The following is a 23,601-nucleotide window of genomic DNA, read 5'->3' as shown; positions in this document are numbered from 1 at the left end:
GGTTTAATTGCAGGATTTGTGTAGGCAGTAGGGAAGGCTTTGCTTTTAAAGGAAATAAGAATTAAATTCTCCTAGAACTTGAGTGCTGTTTGTGAGATGAATGACAGATTTTCATTTCATGTGCAGTTGAAAAGTTGAGGAGAAAAGATACTTCTGTGTCACTCAAAATACAAACTCCGGAAATACCAAGAAATGTTTTGGGGTAAGTATAGTATTTTAATTAGATGAAAATGAAACCCCTTGCACGATAACAAATAAAATTATTTTAAAAGGAAACATTCTGTTTACATTTTAAACATACTAAAAAAGAGAAACACTTCTGAAGAATAAAATTAATGCATATATAGGTATAAAAAGGTTTTGAATGAAAAATATCATTGACAAAAACAACATGTTCAGAAAAAATCCTGCCTTGGTCCTTCTCTAAACTAATTTTTTCCTAAATCAACTTTTTGACAACATGAACAGTTGGTATCAGTGAACCATTATTCTTGTCCAGAAAAAAAAAAAAAAATAGGTGAGAAAACCTATGCAGCTCTAATGGCAAGGCTGGTATTTTGGGAGTGTCTTCTTGGTGGTCTCAGCAGCCATCCTTAGGACCTTTACCTGCTCAGTTTGTTCTGGATGTTGGGCCTCTATTTCTGTGTTTCCCCAGCAGTGGAATGGGCAGGTGATGTGATTTTTGCTTAGCAGTGGTGTGGAGATCCTCTCTTGGTTACTGTGGCGACACATTCGGCATGTGGAGTGATGTGCATGGCGTCCCTGTATTCAGATCTGGATGTTGGTAACATCCTCTTGATTGCAGGAAGACAAATAAAAGGGTTGTGCTGGTTTGTGGGAAGCTGGGAATGAATTGCTGATGCTCAGGATGTGTGATCACTCAGCACTGCACCCCAGGGCTGGATGACATGGCCACTTTGATGATGACTCTCTTTGCTTGGGCTATCAATATAAAGTGTCACTTCTAGAAGAGAATCAAGCCAGAGGAGAGCTTTAGCCACAGGGAGGGAGAAAAAACTGGCTTGGCAATAAGATCCAAGGCAGAATAAATAAAGTCGGAGAGTATTCTTAGCAAAAAAATACAGTCGCTGTTGAATAGAATGTTATCCAAGTCAGATGTTGTTTCTGGGGGAAAAACCCAAACACCAGCTCAGAGGCTCCATAACCATCTCTTCTGCAGCCAGAGAAGCTATTGAAATCCCTGTTATCTCTGCAAACTTGTGGCCTGCCTTACAGAATGTAATTCTTTGTGTTCTCTTTGGTTTTAACCAGCTGATATCCTGATTTCCTCTCATGCAGATTTCCTACAAAAGCTTCTTTCCATCAAGCAACTCCCCCATCACTTTGGTGGTGAGGGATTGCTTCTCCAGTGCTTCCCCATAGGTCTAAAAATTCAGTAATTGTCAAATCTCTTGTAGGCAAGAGCAGGAAATGGAAAGAAATGTATTTATCAAATGTAAAACTCCCCAGGTAACCCTTAGAGTAAATATTTTCACAAGCATTCCTGGGATCGTGGGGGCGTGTTTCCCCTCTTTGCTGAAGACTGTAGTTTGTTTGGTTTTTATTAAAAAAAAAAAAAAAAAAAAAAAAGGAAAAAGGAAAAAGAAAAGCTCCAACCATCTTGTAATCAATAAACTGGCATTTGGAAATTAAATATTCTCTGCTTCATTTTCTGTGGCAAGATTTAAATTGCCTAACATTCCTGTAACTTTTTTTCTCCATATGTTTTAGGAGTCATATGCTTGGCATTCATTTTCTTTTGTTTCTTCCTGCTTTGCCATGTATTTACTCTAGATGTTTCTATTTCTTAGTTGTTTTCAGCCTCCAAACTGGCTGATATTTGGCCTTTTGAGTTTCACTACCAGTGTCCCTTTGGAACAACATTTCAGCAGATAGAAGAAGGCTGAGATATGAGGATTATTTTTTTCTTGTGACAATACAGCATAATTTAGCTGGAGGCTTTTTACATTTTTCTCTATCATCCATCACCTAATCTGCATAACCTCATTCCTTTTTATTAGTAAGGGACAGATGTCAGACTTGTAACTATTTAACTCTTATATAAAAGTTATTTTTTGAGGGATGAGGAGTAAGTACACTGCATGGAATACAATTTCACTATGATTCTTCATTTTGCCTTAAAAAGATAGATTCTTTTTAGATCTAGAGAATGGTTAGAATTAATGTGTTGTTCCTCTAAACTGTTAGAACTGGACTGAGTAGAGACCAGAGTGGCAAACAGCACGCAAGGTTTAAAGTTCCAGGTCAGCTGTAAGAAATCCCAGGTATTTATGGATCTGGTGGCTCTGGATGTTTAGAAGGGAATTTCCATCCTTATTTATGGATACTGGAGTCTCCACAAATGGGATCCATCTGTAAGGGGCTGCCTGTGTAACAGCTAAAACCCAAGAATTTTCCAGTCTTTCTGGATTCTTTCACAGACCTGGACCTGTTTGTTAAACCTGCCTATCAATAATATATGAAACCAAAGCAGAATATGTAACTGGCCCAGGAACTCTGCTTTTCTTACAGATTTCTCTCTCTTATTGGGAATGTCAGTGCAGCAGTCCCACAGAATTGCTGTGTGTTTTCTCTTGGGTTTTGTGCTGGTTTAGAAGTGCAGGGTTTCATTCAACCTAATTATTTTGTCTTGAAAATAATGCTGGAGCTCGTTGTAGCACTGCATTCACACTTCCTCATCACACACTTGGGAGAGAAAAGGAGTCTGGAGAACCCAGGGGGTTCCCTGCTCAGCCCCTTTGCCAGCACTGCTGCTGTATAATCAGCTGCAGTTATGCACCAGACTGGAGAAAATGATGGCTCCAAGCGTTCCCGTCCTTCTGCCTTTTCCTGAGAGCAGCTCCCAGTTAGTGGAGTTGGCACAGCTGAGACAGGGAACTCCGGGCCAGCTGATAAACACACACCAACCCACAGATCACTGGTGAGGTATTTAAATAGCCTGCCATTTTTAGTGTGGGTGGAAAAAGGAATTTGGTTTAATGCTGGTGTGATTATGATTTCTGACTGGTCATGGTGCCAGCTTGTTTCAAAACAGAGTTAACCTTTGATGAGCCAAGACATGTTTGTTAACTTGATCAGTTTTTGTGTCAGAATATTCCTAGCAAGACTGACCAACAGTGCATTGACAGTGCTGATATTTTGTTGAGGAACTTCATGCAGCAGATTATTTTTTCAGTTAACTTGGCTATCAATGTCCATTTACATACCCAATAATCCCATCTCCATAGGCAAACAAAACATTCCATCTCCTATATCCTGAGTAAATGTGAAAAGGCAGCTTCACTGACTTGATGAATAATTTCAAACATTTTACTTTACTTCAGGGTCTTGCTATTTCCAACACTTTATTATCTCCCAGACAGATAATTGGTAATCTCGTTATTTATCTTGTTTGTATGGAAGTAAGTTACACTTCTGTTAGTTATCAGAAAAAATATAAAAAAACCCCATGTAGGCCAGTGGTAATCTCTGACTTTACCTGGGCTACAAATTGCGGAATCATAATATGAAGTAATAACTAGTTAATTAATAATAATAATTAGTTGTGCAGGGGTTTTTTTTGAGGGGGTATTTTTGCTTCTGTATCATTCTTGTAAGTCTTTGTGCTTCCCATAGAGTTTTACCCCTTTCAAATTTGAGACAGAGACTCGTACTGAAGTGTTTGTATCAGGCCCTAAAACCATTCAAATTAAAAAAAAATCATCTCAGCACTAGAAATTTGTGAAGACATTCAGCTCTATTTTTCCCATGAGTTTGAGTCATACTGATTCCATAGGTGGCAACATTAGAAATTAGCCAATGTCTTAGAAAGTGTGGTGTTTTGTTTTTTTTTTTTTTTTCTAATTATCTAATTATGTATTTTGGGATATTCTTCCTTGACTCTGGTTTAGAAAAAGGGAAGGGGAAAACACCAGATTTGCTGTTTCCCCATCAACAGAGGAGAGTGGGATAAGCTTGGGAATGCTGTAGCACACAAGGTAAGAGTCCTTGTGGCAGCAGGGACCTCTGTGTGCTATTGCAGTACAGGTAATTAATAACCATTACTTACAGCTCAGTACTGACTGCAGTTGTCCCCTGCTCAGCTGCCATTTGATGTTCTCAGTAGATTTCCCTCAGGAAGTCCAGCAAGAATAGCAGGAGCCTTCATGAGCTATTTGGATTTTGTGTCATTCTTGTATCCAGGGTATGATTGGGATAATTTAAAAACTCAATTTCACTCCTCAGTATTGTACCTCTTCCTCATCTTTTTAAAGGTTGCTTTTTTTTTTTGGTGGGGTTTTTGTCCTGAGCACTCATTTTATTAGAGAAACCTGAGCAGAGTACTTGGAGATCTTCAAAGTTCTCCCTCATGCAGTTGTTTCCCTCTTTTGTTGTGTCTTTTATGGAATTATGTGCTCCAGAACATAAATTATGTCTTTGAAAGGTCCTCAGAAAACATTATTTAGTCGTATATACCTCAAGTGCTGAGATATATAAGACTAGCACAGCACAGCAAGGACCTGGAGCTGCTGCAGAGAGCCCAGAGGAGGCTCCAGCAGGAGCAGAGGGATGGAGCAGCTCTGCTGGGAGGAAAGGCTGCCACAGCTGGGAGTGTTCACCTGCACAGGAGAAGCTCTGGGCTGAGCTCAGGGTGGCCTTGCAGGGCCTGAAGGAGCTGCAGGAAAGATGGAGAGAGACAATGGCCAAGGGCTGGAGGGCCAGGAGCCAGGGCATGGCTGCCAGTGCCAGAGGGCAGGGCTGGATGGGATCTGGGGCAGGAATTGTTCCCTGGCAGGGTGGGCAGGCCCTGGCACAGGGTGCCCAGAGCAGCTGTGGCTGCCCCTGGATCCCTGGCAGTGCCCAAGGGCAGCTTGGACATTGGGGCTTGGGGCAGCCTGGGACAGTGGGAGGTGTCCCTGCCATGGTGGGGTGGGGCTGGATGGGCTTTGAGGTCCCTCCCAGTGGTTTTGTGCAGCCATCTCCATGCTTTGTCAGTATTGGGGATGGATCAAGTTAGCCTCTGCTGGCAGTAGAATTGACAACCTAAAGGGAAGAGCCCTCGAAAGTCATTCCTGGAGGCTTCACTCTGGGATTGTGTGATTCTTTGCCTCCTTTCTTTGCCATAGTGAGCATCCTCTCCTTCCACCCCAGCAGAGGGGAATGCAGGACAGCTGCTCTCCCGTCCTTCCTGAGAGGAGCATTGGGGAATGGCAGGGAACAGCTGAATGGGGACAGGGCCATATGGGGTTTTGGCTGTTCTGTGCTCACAGAGTGCTACGAGCTCTCCCCAGCTTGTGTGGGCAGAGCGAACCGACAGTGATTCAGCCATCATTAAATTAGTACAGATGTCTCCCGCAGCCTCCCACAGGAGTCTTTCCATGAGCTCAGACAATTTGGATAAAGGTCTAGACTAAATCATTGCAAAGTCTATATGGATTCTGGCTGGTTTGAGATTGACATATGTTACACACTTCCAGCTCCTGGGATACTGATTTGTATACAACTTGGCTGTGTCCATGATAGAGCTGCTTTTTTGATGGGCTGCTGACCCCAAATTTTGGATGTTTGGAATCACAGGTAGCTCAGGTGCTTGTAGCAAAATAAATACTCTGAACAGTGCCCGCTCTTATAATCATAGCACTGCTAATTTTGCTTCCTCTGGAACAAATTAGGTTATCTGTTGTGCCAAAAAGAGGTGATAATTGTCCCTGAGACTGGAGTCTCCAAATGTCCTGGGCAGAGGACTGCAGGGCTCAGTAAAAGTTGCTGGAGGATCAGAGGTAATACCACAGGAGGAATTAAACCCTGCTGGAGCAGGCACAGTAGTTTATTTCTGCATATTTAATACTGTCGATGTGTAATGGTTTATGCATCTTCTCCCCATTCAATTCTTCCAGAAAAGCATTAACAAAGGCAGAAGCTACGATCTTTCTCTAGTGGTTTAAGGAATATTTCAAATTTAATGGTGTTGCAAATTGATCGCATTATGAGAGACATAACCTTTGCGAGTGAGTTTGTAAGAAATTCACAGGAATGCATGACTTAGTGGAAATGCATGGGAAATTACATTAGGAAGCTTTGAAAACCACAGAAGTGATGAGGCAAATAACTCCTTGTGAAACTGCATGAAATGATAATAACTAGTTTCAACCAGGTTCCTCCAAATAACTCACAATTCTGCATGAGTTATCCCTAATAAACATCTAACTGCAAGAAAAGAGGGAAAAATAATCAAATTATCCTTATGTAACATCTATTTATTCTGATGTATGACACTCTGATGTTGCTGTGTAATTGCAAACAGAGCAGCTCTGCAGAACTGGTTCTGGTTTGTTTGACATCTCATAAGGAGTTTGTTTTGTAGCATTTCCTAGTTGTGTTTATTTTCACATTCTAAGTAATTTGAAAGCTATTTCAAGTAAGAAAAAACTGCTACTGCACCCCTGTGAACAGTTCACAGGTTAGTGTAAGTGCACTAGAAATCAGTCATGTTGTCACCTGTAAGCAGATAGTTTATAAGAGAAGCAATATGTAAGTACCCACAATTTAATTTTTCAGCTCTCTTTATTTCACTGTTACCTTCTCAACAGCTTTCAATTTTAGCTCAAGCTGGCTGCAGAGCTGATGTTTATATTTCTGCACTGTAGCTGTGTTTGACAGCCAATTGCTAGAGAAGAGCTTTCTATTTGCACTGCCAGCTTTACACATTATGTGGTTTTAGACAGTACTTACTTCCTTGTTCAGACACTGAAGGATGTTAAGCAGTAATCTTAAATTTGAAAGATTACCTTCCAAAAAAAACCTGCTTTCAGACTGGTTTTATTAAATATTATAAGCAGAAAGCATCCTGCATGGATTTGAAATTCTTTTATTAAAAAGGAAGACAGGTTAAATATATTATCTCTGGGATCCTCCAAATCATCTTGAGCAAAACATGAGAAGAAGCCAGGCCAATGAAAGCAGCTGAAAGCAGGGCCTTGAAGGATTTTAAAATCATGACAACTTCAATATGCTTAAATAAATAGAAATATATTTTTCCCTTTGACCACTTTGGCCTGTTGTACTTTTCTGTGCCTTGGCTGGTCTAGGCACTAGCTTGTGTAGTTTGGCAGATTTTGTAAGCAGCCTTCAAATTATTGCTGTGCCTATGTAGTGATTAACTTTTTAATTCTTCTTCTCGAATCCAAAGACTATGTATTCTGAGATATGGCTTGATATTCTCTTGAGGAAATCATTCCAACAGCAGAAAGAGGTCTTGGTGCTCAACTGCAGTGAATTCTGGGCCTGAGAATGAAGCCTGGCAAGTTCTAAGGAGTCTTTAAGGAGGAAAGGAAAAATACAGCTCAAACAACATGGCAGAAAAGCTCAGAACATGGTGAATAAGGGGATGATGATGATTAAATGAACAACAGAGTAGGATTTGGGGTATGAGAACTGCTGAGCTTCTGGCTAGCCCATGGAATGGGAATTCCTCCAGCTTATGGTTTTGCGCAGCCATCTCCATATTTTGTCTGTATTGTATATGGATCATCAAGGTAGCCTCTGCTGACAGTAGAACTGACAGCCCAAAGGGAAGAGCCCTCTGAAGTCATTCCTGGAGGCTTCGCAGGCCTTACACGTGTCAAGAACTACAGCATAGTTTGTGTCCAAGGCTGACAAGCTGGAGGAGGGAGTAAATGGCTTTGCTGCTTTTTCACTGAGTTGGGAAGAGAGTGACAAGTGCAGGAGGAGGCACTGTTAATTATAATGCCTGAAGCACTGGAATTGTTAATGTAAGAGCTTGACCCCAAACAGTGGGAGATGACAGATACTTTTTTTCCCCCATAAAGACACAAAAGAGGGAATATGTTTTACAAGACTAAAGCTGCATGCAATTTTTGAGACTCTCTATGCCCAGCTCTCAGATCTCCTGTGGTGAGCCACTGTTCACTGTAGATGAAATAATAGTGAAGTAAATGAGATGGGAAAGGATTCCTCTTCGGCAGCATGACACAACTTCATCTCATGCTTCCAAGTGTCAGGAGCAGTCGGGTTAAAAAAAATGCAGAGCTGCTTTGCAGGAGCGGTGTGTGCTGGAACAGGGGAAAGGAACAGCAGTCTGGGCTCAGAAATAGTTGCTTGAACTCTCAGCTGGGCAGAGAGCCAGCTACAAAAAGGTGCCAGCCATCTGAGGCCACCTGACACGGGACACTTGGGCGTTAAAGAGGCGCGGAACGCGGGGACTGGAGGCGTCGGGCCATGGGACACGGGTCAGCTGCGGCGGCGCTCCCAGGACAGAAGGGAAGACAGATGGTATTCCCAAATGGAAAGGGCCAAGGCCAGAGCTAGGGAAACAGAAAGCCTTAGCTATCATCTGGCTTAACATAAGGACTCAGAACCACAAGGTATGCAAGCAATGAGTGCGGGAGAAATCAGCCTGAGAGGGGGTTTGGGTGGGAACAGAGCCCCTTGTTACCGTCACAACCCGCGGGTTGTAGGTGCGGTTGTGGAGGTGGGGAGGCTTTGCATCTGGGGACGTGGTTTCCTCCTTCCTGGGATGTTCCCCTGGCAGGGGGAACACATCAGTGAAACAACACCAGAAATACATAAAAATTCTAATTGTAAGTTCCTGTCAAGACTAGCTGGAGATAAATGCGTGAAGCTGGCTAAGAATGGCCTGAGTAGTCCCACGGTCTGGTGTTTTTCCTAATGTGAATCTTGATGAGGCTGAATGTGGGTTTATCTCTTCCTCTGTTCCTCCCATCTGTGAAAACAAGCAGAGCTATATTTTTTTTCTCCCGAGACATTAAACAAAATTAGATATTAAAGACTCCTAATTCAGGCTGGTGAGGAAGGCAGTACATGATACATAAAGGACCAATGGCACTGTGACCAGCAAGGACTTAGATCAAGATTCACAGAGGTTCCTGAGCTCTTTCCTTACATCAGCTGGTCATAATCAGTGGATTAAAATAACCTGTTAGAACCCAGGCTTGTCTGCAGTTTTCAAACAGCAGTTCACTCCAGTGTTCTGTGGGATGATACCAAAAGGTAGGCAATGAAAAGTCATTTGTGCACAGTTGCAGCCTGAATATAAACAGAGACAAAATTAGCAAATCAAATAGAATAAAAAAGCAGTAGGAAAGAATAAACAGAAACATAAAAGAAGCCATCTGGAATCAAAGATACTCAAATGACATAGTAGGAAACTGAGGCAGACAAAAGCAGAGATTACACTCTTAAATGAAATTGTTAGGGATATTATTGCTTTAATTCCCTTTGAATCTGGTTATGAAGCTGCAGCTGAGAAGTGTGAGCAGTAATGTTTTTTGACAGTTACTCCAGAGGCTTCAACTTACATGATTCTTTGGTCTTAAATGGAACCTTTGTCATCCACGGACATCTCTGTTTCCCTTCTGAAAGTGTTCCAAGGACTGACATTATGTCAAGATCCTCAAGTCTCTGCCTCAATTTGTCATTACCCTGAATAATAGTGCAGAATATTTGATTCTCCTCTTCCCCATTATAATTCCCATTACTAAAGATGGGATCAGCCTATCCACAGAGAAAATGAAAGATTCTATTAAATTGAAATTAAATTCACTTTATTAATTCTGTGTTGTGTGCAAGTGAATCAAATCTATTTATAATAGTTTAATTAGGAATGACTCTTTAAACTCAATAAACATGTTCATTGTCCATGATGTAACAGGGCATATCAAGAATACAAGAAAAACTTTCTGTAACTCCTAAAGGGGTTCATGTTTTTAGGGAAAAGAAAAAAAACAAACCCCCAAAAAATCCCCCACAACTGCAAAGCCACGTACAGAAAGAAACACCTGAAGAGTAATGTGCATTACAGTTTTTGAAAGCATTTCAAGGCCAGCATACAGTTTTTGATGTATATATAAAATGGTTGTAAAAGTCACTAAAACCCTTCCATACTTTCACAGAATGAGTGAGAGCTTCTTAGAACCCAGCAGTTTCAGAAAAGAGTCATAAAAAGCTGAAAATTCCATCTCAAAGTCCATTAAATGGGGTCTGCCTCATAAATGAGGAATTTTATTGCAAGGCAAAGGTAAAAAATAGAAGAAGAACCTGAAGCATTAGGACAGTGCTGGTGTGTTGTGCTTGTGTCTGTGAAACATCAGGTGAAAATCAGTGAGGCACTCTTAAAAGAAAAGATTCCGGAGTTAGGACAGGGAAGGATGATGCAAAATTTAGAATGAAGTTTTAAGGGCAGATGATTCCTTTTCCCTTGAAACAAGTACGGGGTAATTCCCTTGTAATTACATGAGGATGAATTAATTACTTTCTAACAAACTCAAATAGAAACTTGACTACATAATACCGCCTTCTCTTGCCTTAATTAAAAATGTCCAGGAGCATTTTCATAATGTGTCGATTCCACCTCTCCCCCCTCTCTTCCCCACATGAATTATCTCTATATTTATGCTTTTTTTTACTGATACAAGGAAATTGGGATTACAGATCCTCCCACTGATGAGGAGTCTATTATGGGCTGTTGTGTGTCAGGTTGTGCAGCAGCATCACACACCAGAGAGGGCTGGAAGTGCCCAATCCTCCTGCAGAGGAAAACCAGCAGCTTTCTGCTCATCTGGGCATGGCCCAGCCCCAAGTGCATTATGCACTCTCCTGATGGTGAACACATGGAATTCTTTGTGCTGAGCAACCTGTTGTTTTGACTGCCTTGGGTTTGCCAGGTAGCTGAGTGAGAGCAGGTGAGACAGTTCCCATCTGCAGAGGAGCCTCGTAAATCTGCTCAGAATTGCAAAGGAGCTTCACCAACCTCGCTCCCAGCCTTTGTCCATACATTAAATCCCTGGCTGCAAATGCAGTTTGGAGCCAAGTACTTGCTAGGAAAACCTTGTTTAAAATATGCTGAACAAAGAGTTATGGAATAGGAAAATTTAATAACAGTCCCACACTCCTGGAGTTGTGTTTGACTGCAGAATAGCACTTTTGCATCTGCAGAATATAGAGGCTCTTAGAATAAGTTTCATCTCTGCAGTTTCTCTGGAATGGATTTTAAATATACATGTTTGCAATATATATACACATGAAAGACTGTAAATGTATTTTATACCCTTGGATGGTATGTTGGCAATACTTTACCATGTGCATTGGTCGTTAGTGAAAATAATGTTAATTTTATGGCAGCACCCTGTGTGTGCTGTTCCTATCAGTCCTGGCTTCATTGATTACCATGTGTATTATCAGATAGAAAAGCAAAGGAATTAATAAAGACTAGAAATTGCTCTAGTCTGAGGGTTCATTTGGAATGAAGTTAATTTTTTAGGAAAAAAAATGATCTGTGCTGAGGCTACAGGGGAGTTATTAGTAAGGTATTAATACAGGGCACCTGCATCACCATTAAAACTCAGAGGTAATCCAAAGTTCACTCCTGTCTCATTAATCCAGGCATGAATTGGGTGATGGACTTGCATCTGGTGCTTTAAGAGAGAGAGATGTTTGGATTTACAGTCCCACGGGCAGGGCAGTGATGGAAGAAGATGATTTCACTTCCTTTGAAGTCTAATGAAGTGAATCTCGCATAATGGAAGTGATTTTGCCCCTCTCTGAACATGCTGAAGTTCTCCAGTAAATGTGTTTGTCTGTTTGTTTTGGGGTGCTCTCTAGCAGTGGGACATTGGGGCAGATACAGACATTTTCTGTTTTAAACAGAAATTCTTGTTGCATCTGGATCTTGTCCTGAAAAAGGTCGGCTTTCAAGCATAGGTGTAGCAAATAAAGCTGCAGATGTGGAAAGCAGTTTCGTATTTACATTTGTGAGGCTTTTTGAGCAGAAAGCACTATTCATTTCTCATATTCATTATGCCCTTCTATCATTCACCTAGATCCTATATAATTAGGTGTTTAATGATCTTCACCCTTCACACGAACACAGCTTGCTGAAGCTTGACTCTTGCAGTAAATTATCATTCATGTCTGGTAGAAGAGAGGAAATATTACTTGGGAAAAATGCTGTGCTATCTGACTTAAGACTTCAGTCTGTGATATAACTTTGTAATAGGTGATGATGACTTAATCTTAAATCTAAACAATAAAATGATTTTGAAGAAGTGGCTGTTCCATAGGTCATTTGTTATAATATTTTGACATTAGAGAGTAGAGGACTTCAAAACCTAGAAAAATTACTTTAATTATTTATGTCAGTTTGGATACTCCCCATAGATTGTAGTCAATGCCACATTTACATCTTGGTTTTTTATTAAAGGACTAAAAAAAAGAAAAAAAATTGCCAATGTAAATCTTTGGGTAAAAAACTGATCTTCCACTTGTCAGACTTAGTTTCAACTTTAATATTATAAAATGCTCGTATCTCTTGTATTTTGTTTAATGTTTAGCCCTTCATTTTACAGTGTTTCAAATAGCAATATTTGAAGAGCAAATAGCAATTCTTGCTTTTGATACAATGGAATTTAACTTACTAGAGGAAACAATTAATGGTAATCATAGACATTTTCATCATTTTAACTGTCGGTGTCTCACTAGAACTGCAAAGCTTTTATACCTCTGCATTAATATCTACCAGAACTGATTTATGAACCATAACTGCTGTTGGATATTACGGGTAACACCTGAGATTACACAGACAGCCTCTCTTACTTATTAGCAACCAGCAAATTTGAGAACGTTGGAGCCTTCTCAAATGTCTTTGTAGGATATCTGGTTTGTTCTTAAAAGTTCAGACCATAGCTTTTCGTTGTGTGGCTGGGTGAGCTGAGATGTTCCCAGCTCCTCTGCTGAGCTGTGGGTGTCCAGACAATGCTGTGATATTACATCACTCTAACTCAGCTCTCAAGATGCTGCCAAAACCTTCATATGCAATGTTAATGCCGTATAGATTTTATTCAGGGAGCAAACAGATGCTTAAATTATAAACAGTCTGTTTAAGACACAGATTCTGGATTGATCTTTACAGGCTCTGGGGCCCTGAAAATGAGGGTCATAAGGACAATAAGGACAATAATCTTAAAGGCAAGAGGAGTTGTGCTAACTTTCTGAGCAGACCAAGCTGTGACACCGACCAAGAGGAGAGGGCAGCAGCTCAGTAAATGAGGCTGATTGTTCTCGAGCAGGAGCTGATGGCAGGTGCAAAAAGAAAACCAGATTGAACTTTTGGAAAAGGGACTCAGCTGTCACTTGACATCTCTGTGTACATTCCTGTGGGCTGGGTAGGAAGAGTGAACTGGATTGAGTCATACATATTCACAGCTAAAGTGCTTTGAAAAAGTTGTTAAAACAATGGTGGTGTAATAAAATGCTGCCCAGCAAAGCAGAGAGGGTGAGTTCACACCTCGTGTGGTTCGTGGGAGTTCTGCCATTATTGCAGAGCAGGGAATGTGCTGGTGGCCAGGATTTTGTGTCTGTAACAAACCCCATCAATGGGGAAATCAGCCCTGCCTGCTGCTGTCCACTCTGCAACAAACAGAGCTTTGAGTTCTCTGAGCTCTTGAACAGCTGAATTCCTGAACAGATGAGTTGTAGATACAACTGTTTGTGAGCAATTCTGGACAGGAGGACCTGCAGAGCCATTTGTGACACAAAAATCTCCCTGTGGTTTGGCCGTAGCTGGTGTTACCAGGCTTTTTTCCACACATATTTTAATATCCTAATGCAAGCTCTTATATTAAACGATGCTGCTCCTGGCCCTGGCAACCCCTGCTATCAATTGAGAGTAAAATGCATAACCAGCAACAACTCTGTTGAGCTGTCTGCACAGAATGAGCTAACAGGAAAAAGTCTTTAGTGCTGGTTGTAACTCATGTTGCAACCTAAGCAAGTTGTACATATTTCCTTCAGACTGTCTTTTGTGAGGCAGAGATAAATAATAATAGATGCCAGTTACATTTTTAATGATGTTATTCACTTTTTATTGATCAAATTGAGTGTGTTAGACCTAACAGTAAACAGAATTTAAACCCCTATTACTGTGTATTCAAGTTATTATCCTGTATTTTTGAATGTATTGACAGTGATATATATGATCCAACCAATTCACACTCTGCCTCTCACAACCTAAAAATTATTGGAGATAATCTGATATTCAGTATTTGGATCTGAGCCTACCAGAAAATCAGCAGAAGTCCTCTATCCCCAGGTTTTTAATTAATAAAAAATTCAAAAGAAAGAATATGTTTCTCATACAGCTTCAGTTTATTATAACTCTCTCTTGTTTTTTGAAAAGCCAAATACAAATTTAATACAATTTTTTTTTCCCTGATGAAGCTTTGAGGAGAATGGGAAGATATGTGCAAGGGTTCTTCTACTGGGCACATACTTTTAGAATAAAGATCTTAGAACCTTTTAAGTTCTGCAAAGATCTGAGCTGTGGTAGAGGTCTTAATTTCTGTGACTGCTGCCTGTGACAAGATTCCGTAGATGCCAGTGTTCAACCATGTCCAGTCACCTGGAAATAAGCTGACAGTAATAACTAAAAATAAGAAGTTAGATTAAAACATATGTTATGGTTAACCCTTCCCTCACCCTTTGATCTAATAGGTTAAGGACATTTTGTACTCGTTCATTTGGGCTGATAATGGTTCTGAAGGCATTTACATTTTAAAATGGGAATTTAAAATATATATAACAGCTGCTTTTTAAATAGAAAGCCTAATTATGCCTATGATTGCATCCATTTTTGATTAGCATGCATACAAATCCCTGCTCTCCATGTGTATTCAAGCTGAGCTACGGATCACTGGTGCTGGGATTGAAGCACAAAGGAACAGCTGACAAAATGTATAGTTAGACCAAAGCAAAAGAAAAAAAAAAAAACCCACCAGAATTCTGTGTGTACATTTTTTTGTCTCTAAAATGCCTTTTGTTTTGTTTTGTTTGTTTGTTTTCTTTTATCCCCTTTTAGCTGCACACGGACCTGGACCCTGGCAGCAGCAAAATCAAGTACATTCTGTCGGGAGATGGAGCTGGAACCATCTTTGTGATCAACGACAAGACTGGAGACATCCACGCCATGAAGAGGCTGGACAGGGAGGAGAAGGCTGAGTACACCCTCACAGCCCAGGCCGTGGACAGGGACACAAACCAGCCCCTGGAGCCCCCCTCAGAATTCATCATTAAGGTTCAGGACATCAATGACAACGCTCCTGAGTTTGTAGAGGGTCCCTACCACGCCACGGTGCCAGAAATGTCTGTTGTGGGTATGTATTGTCTGAGCAACCCAGCCTCTCCTTGCTCACAGCTTTGGCCCTGCCAGGAGGCTGTTGAGTTGGTGATGAATAATAAGGTATTTATTATGTTGTTAGCATTCATTTGCATATTTCGAAATCTTTTCTTGGCCGAAGCTTTCATCTGCAGCACAATAGTCGAGTCCCTCAGTAGTGAGGAAATGACTAACAGCTGTATTAATGTGTCTTTGTCCAACAGCACTTTAATGGGCTAAATTTATATTTCCCTTCTGACACTGCAGTTAGAGTATTGTTATTGAAAAGGATTTATCAAGATTTGCTCCAGCATGACGCTCTAATCCTATTGATATTTTGTTGATGTTTAATTATCTGTTTGTTGTTTTCCTACACTTACAGGGCATTGATACATACTTATTTGTTTTCCTCTAAGTGCAACTGTAATCAGGCAAAAACATTGAAAGGAAAGACGCTGTGTCTGGGAATTGATGGTTAGGCTGTAGAGTGGACTTAACCAATTAGCCACAGGATTTGCATGGGTGATGGAAGGGAAAAGCAGAGAAAGCTGTGGAAAAAGATGGTGAAAAAGGAAATTAACTGTGTGAAAGCAGAAAAGAGAAAAGAGATGAACATAATCTTCTTAATATCTTTTACTTATATTTATTCATTTTGTCGGATTAGTGTGATTTCCTCATGGATTAATATGTTAGAATCTTTTCTATAGTTTGTCCCTGTGTTTGCAAGTGCACGCAGTCCTCACAGAGGCAGATATTGACACTCCCTGTGACACACAATGAGGGCAGCTCATCCTCAGCTGTCACTGAAGCCAAAGGGAAGCAAACCCACCAAAGCAAGAGAATCCATTTCAGGGCAATATAAGAGTTCAGCATAAGCAAAGGCATCAAAATCTGGCCATGAAATGCAGGGGAAATTCTAATGCATTTTAGTGTTAGGTTGAGGATAATGTGCTTTTCAGTGATTTGTCTACATCTGTCAAAGCAAGGTAATTGAAGGACTGCCAAGGCACTTTGTGAAATAAAGCAGCATCCAATCACAAAGTTTCAAAAACACCACTCTCTTTTCTTTAGCTAAAAAGAGGAGGAATGTGAGGAGCCAGAACCATCCTCTCACTCACAGCACGAAGAGTTACACCGAGTCATTGTCAAATACAAGTGTGATGTGCTGACTGCATGGTCGTACCTGAGGCTTCATCTTTTAAATCAACTCTTCTCCAATAGATTTTCATATCTTCATTGTGCTGAATTGCTTGTGCCAAAAATGACTGGTGAATTTTTGAGCCTGCATTTCAGTTCTTTTACTAAACCATGGCTTTTATAGGTTATTTTAATTATACAGTAGCACAAATATATTATCGACCTGCTTTCAGAAGATATTTCAGCCAATCTTTAGGTGAGCAAATGACTTAATTAAATAAAATGAGAATTAAAAAAACCCAAACCAAAACAGTGTGGGAGAAGGAGGAAGGAAAATGGAATGCTGTCATTCCTTATGTAAATGGGATTTATGTAGTATTCTAGGAGAAAAAAGAGAAAGATATATGCAAGGAAAGAAAATATGGTTTCTGATCACAAAGCCTATTATAAAAATAAATTATATCTATATATTTATAATCTGTGATAAAGAAATGGCCCCTATCCAAGCAGTATTCACTGTAAAGAAGAGGAGAAAAAAAAACCACAAAAAACCCAGACAAACAAACCAAAACAAAACTGAAAACTTTGAGAGGAAACTAATCAGGAGATTAATAAATTAATAAACTAATCAGGAGATTAATCAAAATTTAGTCAATTATTAACATGGGGTTTAAAAGATGGTAAATGCAATGAGAGTACAGGAATAAAAGAGAATAAAAGACAAAATATTAGTGAAAGAGAGGTAAAGTCAAAATGGAGAAAGAGTGAAAGAGGTGGGAAAAACATGAGGAAAGGTAATGAAAGATGAATTATAAGTTAAAACTGCATCTAGGAAAAGTTTATTATAGAGGATTGTAGCAGAAATGACCAATGGCTGGATGAAGTTCAGGGAATAGTGAAAGGGGCTGGCTCCATGGGAAAATGTTTCATCTGTTCCCCAAGCGTATTGGGGAGAGGAGAGACACTGAACTGCCTCTGAAATGACAAAGTTCCACATTCTTATGGTTTGTTAGGCTGTATGAAGGAGTTTTGTCCAAAAGGAAATGTGTTCTAACAACAAAAAATCTCTACCATCTCTACCATTACTAAAACAACCTATATGGTAGAGATTTTTACTAGCTCATCTGGCAGGTCTGAGGTTTATTACTGTAACTTCTGAGAGTTTTACACGTTTATTCCTTAGGTTCCCTGGCCCTTCAGTGTATTTTACAGGATGCTCCTGGGAGTGCAGGTTTCCAGGCTGCTGCTCTACAGAAGCAGCAACGTGAACTCCTGCTCTTTTGTTGAGAAACAAAATCTTTTTCTCTGCTGTTGCTTTGAAACTCAGAGAATTCCTGATTGCATTACATGGGACATGAATGAGTGTAAAACCTCTGAAGCTGAGGCAGTGGAGTCTGTGTTTTAATCTGTGATGGAACCAAATGTCAAGGCTGGAAAGTGGAAGATGAGAGTTTTACCCTTTGTTTATGTTGCTGTTACTATTTCCTTTTGCTTTCCTCTCTTGACCCAAAAGTAGCAGTATCAAGAGATTAAGGATATTATTCTCTGTAAATTACTTGAAGCTTTTTGAAGTTTTTTTTTTAGTCCTCTTAAAATTACATTAACTCTTCTGTAATGTTTATAAGAAAATAGTCTCCTTTTGGAGTTCAAGGAATTTTTATTATTTCCCCCCCACTTAGAGTATTTCACTTCCATTATCCACTTACTTAATTCCCTTAAAGAGATCTCCACCCACTGCCTATTTCAGCCTTGACTTTTGTACAACACAGGCATCACTAGGCAATGTTCTTACTCAGGTTAAAACAAAGTTCTACTGAACCTTTTCTTTCCTCAAGACGCTTCTATCAATTTTCTGCTCTGAAACAGAAGCTCATATGCTCTCTATATATAGTACTTATGTAATGAGGATGCAGTACAAGGCATTTTATTTTTGGGCCTCAGGGGAAGGCAATGCATGAAATACAGATGAAGGCTTTAACCTTTCATTGTTCTGAGGTTCTAACACGATGCAGTTTTTCTAAGAGGTACCTCAGACCTGATCTTACGTTCCTGACTAGAAGAGATGTATTATAGGACTGTCAGGTGTTATTTTAACCATCTAGAACTGGAATGAAACACTGTGGGGATGTGAAAACTGGTTTAAAACTGACAGAGAGAAGGTTTAGATTAGAGATGAGGAAGGAGTTGTTCCCTGGCAGGGTGGGCAGGCCCTGGCACAGGGTGCCCAGAGCAGCTGTGGCTGCCCCTGGATCCCTGGCAGTGCCCAAGGGCAGCTTGGACATTGGGGCTTGGATCCCCTGGGACAGTGGGAGGTGTCCCTGCCATGGCCCATGGATGATCTTTAGGGTCCCTTCCACCCCAGTTCTGGGATTCTGGCCCTGCCTGCAGTGTGTGCCAGCCCATGTGGGGCTCTGTGTGTGCTGGTGTCCCAGAGCCGCACACGGCCACGCTGTCCCCAGCTTGGGTTTTATTCTGTGCTTCTCTGGGAAATCCTGCTCCCCTGCTGAAACCAAAGGATTTGCATGGCTCTCCTCCCGTGCCTGGTGCAAAGAGGATCAGTATTACCCGGAGCTCTCTCTGGGAGGAGTGCTGCTCACTTCTCAGCGTTCCCACACACGCGCTAGCTGCCGGCCACATCACTGAGCTCAGAGTTATTCTGAAATCATTCCTTCTCTCTTTGAGCAAAGAGACCAGCACATTCCAGAAAAGAAAAAAAAAAAAAAAAAAAAAAGAAGAAAAGTTTTGAGAACTAAACTGAGGGTTTTTTTACTGTAATTTCCACGTAATCTACCATAGTAAGCCCTGCTCCCCACCTCCAAAGATGAATTTGCTTGTGAAAGCTGATAGTGTATATGGAGAATATGTTCTTTGCTGAAACTGTACATTTTAATCTTTTAATTATGATATTAATTTTCTTGAAGAATTAAAGATCAAAAAGTGAAATCTGTGGAATTGCTTCATTATGGCAAGTATTACAAAAAGGAAATAATTTGATTTTTCTGTAAATCTTGTTTAATCACTTTTAAACGTAAAAGGGCACACTGGGGTAGAAACTAAGTTAAAACCTCAAAAAAAAAAAAGGATTTATCTATGCTTCTGTGAGTAAGAACCCCAAGACTCTATTTTTTTCTCTCCCCATTTGTCTATGAGCTCTGTATCTGTGCCTGCAATGAAGATAGAATATTATGTAAATGAATGAGCAAGCTTAGAAGATCCATAAGGGTAATTGGAACCAGTTCTGTAGCTTATTTAAAGAAAAAAAGAAAAAAAAAAGAAAGAAAAGAGGAAAAAAAAGAACCCCACACTCTCCCTTGAGTATGTTCTGTTTCTGTGTTACCTTCTCATCTACAAACAGACTCACAATTTCTCCAAAACACGTGCAGAGATGGTAATGGGAGCCAAAGTGGGTATTGTCTCCTGACAGCAGAGTTTTAGGATCCCTTTTTTCATGGGAGGAATGAGGAGTGAAATCTCTTGATTTCGCTCTCAGCGAAGCCGCGAGTGTTTAGACAGCGAGTGTCATGTTGGAAGACAGGAGACGACTGAAGCAGAGTGACAAACGTGTTGGTGAAATAAAAAAGGACACAGATGGAAAAAGAACAAAAGCCATAAGGGAAGAGAATTCTCTCATAGTTTGCCTGAATTAAGGTAAACAGACAAACTTTAGTAATCTCTAAATATTAAGGATTTTCCTCACAGTCTTAAAAAAAAAAAAATAAAGTACATGCAGTGGAATTCAGTCTGACACTGCTCTAGAAATGTTTTTGCCTTTGCCACTTGAAAAATAGTTACCATATGAAAAAGCTTAGAATAATAACATTTTTCTGTCCTTAAATGCTTGCATGAAAGGTCTTTACTGGAAAAGGTCTAGGATTTCAGTTGAGTCAGAATATCAATTTTCGGTTTTGGCACAAGCACATCTACTTAGGAATGTTTTCCCTTGAATCAAGGTTTGCCCTTGATTACACCACTGCAGATAAGAAATTCTGTCTTTTTTTTTTTTTTTCCCTAAAAGCAGAGCAGAGTTCTTTAGTCCAGCCACGTGTATTAGGACCACACTGTACATAGTGCAGCTTTGCTTTCCAGTTCTCCCAAAGATATTCATTCTCTTCCACTTAAAAATTGTTTGCAAAAGGACAAAATCTGCTCCATATGAAATCAACATGCAATGTCTGACATGAATAGTGATAAAATAACTTGACAAATCAGAAAGTTGTGATAAAAACCTGACCTGAAATGTTATCAAGATCAACCTCACTGTCTTGCTGGGGTTTTTATCATTGATTTTTAAGGCACAGAACATGACTGTTAAATCAATGATAGTTTGTCACAAAATTGTGGAATAAAGGGACTGGAGCACTGGGGTCAAGTACAAATTAGCCCAAAGGGTAAATGCAAAGGCAGTGCAAAAGCTAAGGGAAAAACCAGCAGATGTTGTAAAATATGGCAACAGTGTAACAGCTGTTGGAAAAAAAGAGCATATTTTCATGTTGTCTTGTTCCTCCACTTGTTCCTCTTGTGCATAATCACAGGCAGTAGCTGCTGTACCGAGGAGTTTTATGTGATACTTCTTTGGTGAGTGTGTGTGTGTTTAAAATGGTCACACACAACCTTCAGGAAGGGCTCAGGACATTCAGCACCGGGGCTGTCTGTTCCTTAACCTGACTTGAGAAAACATGGCTCTGAGCACGTGCTGCTATTTTTGTGCTTTTCATTTCTCATGAGGTCTGGTCAAAATTTTCTGTTGTTATGTGGTCATTATGAGCTCTAAGACCATGATGAAATTAATATTCCTAGGGCTTTATAGGCTGATCTTTCAGTTATCCCCCTCTATATTGTCCTACTGTCCTCAACCAGTTAATTGACAATACAGAATTACCAAAATCAATGGGATTGCTCCAAGCAGTTTGTGCCAATGACAGGAAGTATTTGAGTGTTAAGGTTCTGAAGGCACTGTCTGATCCTTAGGAGCAAGGCCTGACGTACCTGTGCAAGGTGTGGAGCTATTGATATGTGCTGGTTTCTTGGACAAACACTATCTTTCCTCCTCTCCATTCACTGGCAGCAGTTTGTCACAAATTTTCTGGTTTTTACACACATGCATTCCCCTTGGCACGAAGGAAAGTTGTGCAGATGACACAGAGTAAAGATAAACTCTGCAGGAAAAAATCTGCTGAGATCAGAACTGAAGACATAGTTCTTCCAAACAGAGAAAATGGAGTTATGGAGTTCCTCCAAATAGAGAAATTCATCTTTCCATGATGTTCCTGTTTTGGGATGAGGACATACAAAGCTGTCACATGTTGATCATGTGATGGCAGAGCAGAGGAAATTTTGGCAGTCTTAGGTGATTGTCCTATGTGGTTTTTCCTCTTGCCTCCTTAGTCACAAACATCTTGTTCTTGTTGCAGACATTCTGCCTCTGAAATCTTTTATGGTCGCTTCCATTTGTACATATCGAATGCGTCATCGTGTTTGTGTTCTGTGACTGTGTGAAAATAAGTCTCTGACTCAGGTGTCTGATGCATTCTCCTCTGGTTACAAGTTTAAATCTATTCTCAGCATGGATTTCTCACAATTTCCTCAAATGTAAAATTCTGAAGGGAAAAAAAAAAGGTGTTTCAAAGAGTGGTGTGGTTTGGTTTTGCAGGCTTTGAAGTTGTGCTGTCTCATTTTTCTAAGCAGCTTGTCTGGTGACATGAGCCTATTTGCTGGCCAGGGGATGATGCCTCCGTGGAAAAGAGAGGGATGAGAGGAAGTAGAGCAGCACAGGTTCCTGCCAGACTGATGCTCTCTGAAATGCCACAGAACTGGTCTGCAGCATAATCTCACCTTTTTCAATCACAGGAAATGTAGACAAAGCAGAAAGTTCTAGGTCAGAAGATTAAGTTCAGTGTGGTAATATTTTCACAGAAACCTTGATAACTGTAATTTCTGTTGCTCTGCTAGCACAAAGACTTGGCTTTAGAACATCAGGGACCAACACTCCTCGAATTCCTCATCAAGTGGCCTGTGTTAGGCATCTCTCTGATGGACACACTTGATATTTGGCAAAATGAGATGCAATTCAGAATCCTTTTTTTTTTCTCTGGCACTGGTCATTCCCCACACTGCCCTGAGCTGACACCTCTTTGATTAAGTGCTGAATCTGCAGCTCTTCTTGTTTTTCCATGAAAACAGCTCACAGCTGCCTGTGGACTGCTGTCAACACGGCTTCCTCGGGAGTCATCCCTGGGAGCTGCTGGGCAGCTGATTCAGCTCTGCCCCTTCCCTGGGGCCCAGGAGGGCTTCTGCCATTTGCTGACCCTTCAGTGGCCTGGGGGGGACAATATTTCAGTCCCTGTTTTTGCACCCTGGGTTACACTTGCTGGCACTCCAGGCTTCACTCTCCCGAACAAAGCCAGCAGAGCATCAAAGCTGCGAGATGGTATCAGCCACTTTCTGTTCTCACCACACAGTCATAAATGAAAGAATTTCTGCAGTAAACAGCCTAGGCTGCTTTATTATTTATTTCCATTTTTTTACAATACACCTGAGCATAACCTGAAACTTCCATTGGAATCAACAAGACTTACAGTGCCTTTTTTTTTCTGCTTGGTAATACAGTGTACAGTGATCATCCAATTTTACTGCCTTTGCCTGGGGACCTCGCAGAATGAATGCTGATGAAATAGTCAATTGATTAGAGACAAGCAGTCTTTCAAAAAGTCCCGAACAGAAGAGGAGCTATTTCCCACTTCTCTCACAAATATCAATTAATATTCTATAGCGAGGATGATATCTAAAGGGAGAATAAAAAAAAATAGCATGAAAGGAAAACATAATTCTTTAAGCCAAACATAAAATACATTTTACCCTTCTGCTGTTGCCTGTGATGTTTCAAACCGTGTACTAATCCTAACAAACAGCCACCCAGGGGAATTTGCAAAGGAATACCTGCAGGCTCTCTAATGGCACCATCTCATAAGTTGTAGCAAGAAAGAACTGCCAGCCTTAAAGCTGAAAAAGCAGAAGGTCCCTTCTTATTCGATCCACACAGGTAAACTCGGGGAACATCAGCCAGGATAATTGCCTGGGAGGAATCCATATCCCTAAATCTGCATATGTATTTCTGCTGTGAAGTATTTCTGATTCCAAAACGTTATGTTAAAGAGGCAGCATCGGAGTTCCAAAACAATTAGTTTATGCAGACAAGAGCTGGTAAAATATGCAGTTGATTAGATTTCCCAGCCACGCTTCCTCCAGCCCTCATTATACAGCTGCGAGGTGCCAGGCTG

At 40.5% G+C, this 23,601-nt stretch overlaps 1 protein-coding gene across 1 annotated transcript in view; it reads left to right on the top strand.

Annotated features, from left to right (window-relative positions):
* CDH8 (cadherin 8) overlaps nucleotides 1-23,601 on the top strand; it is a 139,480-nt gene that overhangs the window by 25,369 nt on the left and 90,510 nt on the right. Inside the window, exon 2 of the mRNA XM_066327958.1 lies at nucleotides 14,891-15,185. Within this exon, the coding sequence (XP_066184055.1) occupies nucleotides 14,891-15,185 (295 nt within the window). The remainder of the gene's footprint in view (nucleotides 1-14,890; nucleotides 15,186-23,601) is intronic.

Source organism: Sylvia atricapilla, chromosome 12 (assembly GCF_009819655.1).
Source record: "Sylvia atricapilla isolate bSylAtr1 chromosome 12, bSylAtr1.pri, whole genome shotgun sequence".
Taxonomy (NCBI): Eukaryota; Metazoa; Chordata; class Aves; order Passeriformes; family Sylviidae; genus Sylvia; species Sylvia atricapilla.
The sequence above is the reverse complement of the archived record's forward strand: the minus strand, read 5'-3'. Positions and strand labels throughout refer to the sequence as shown.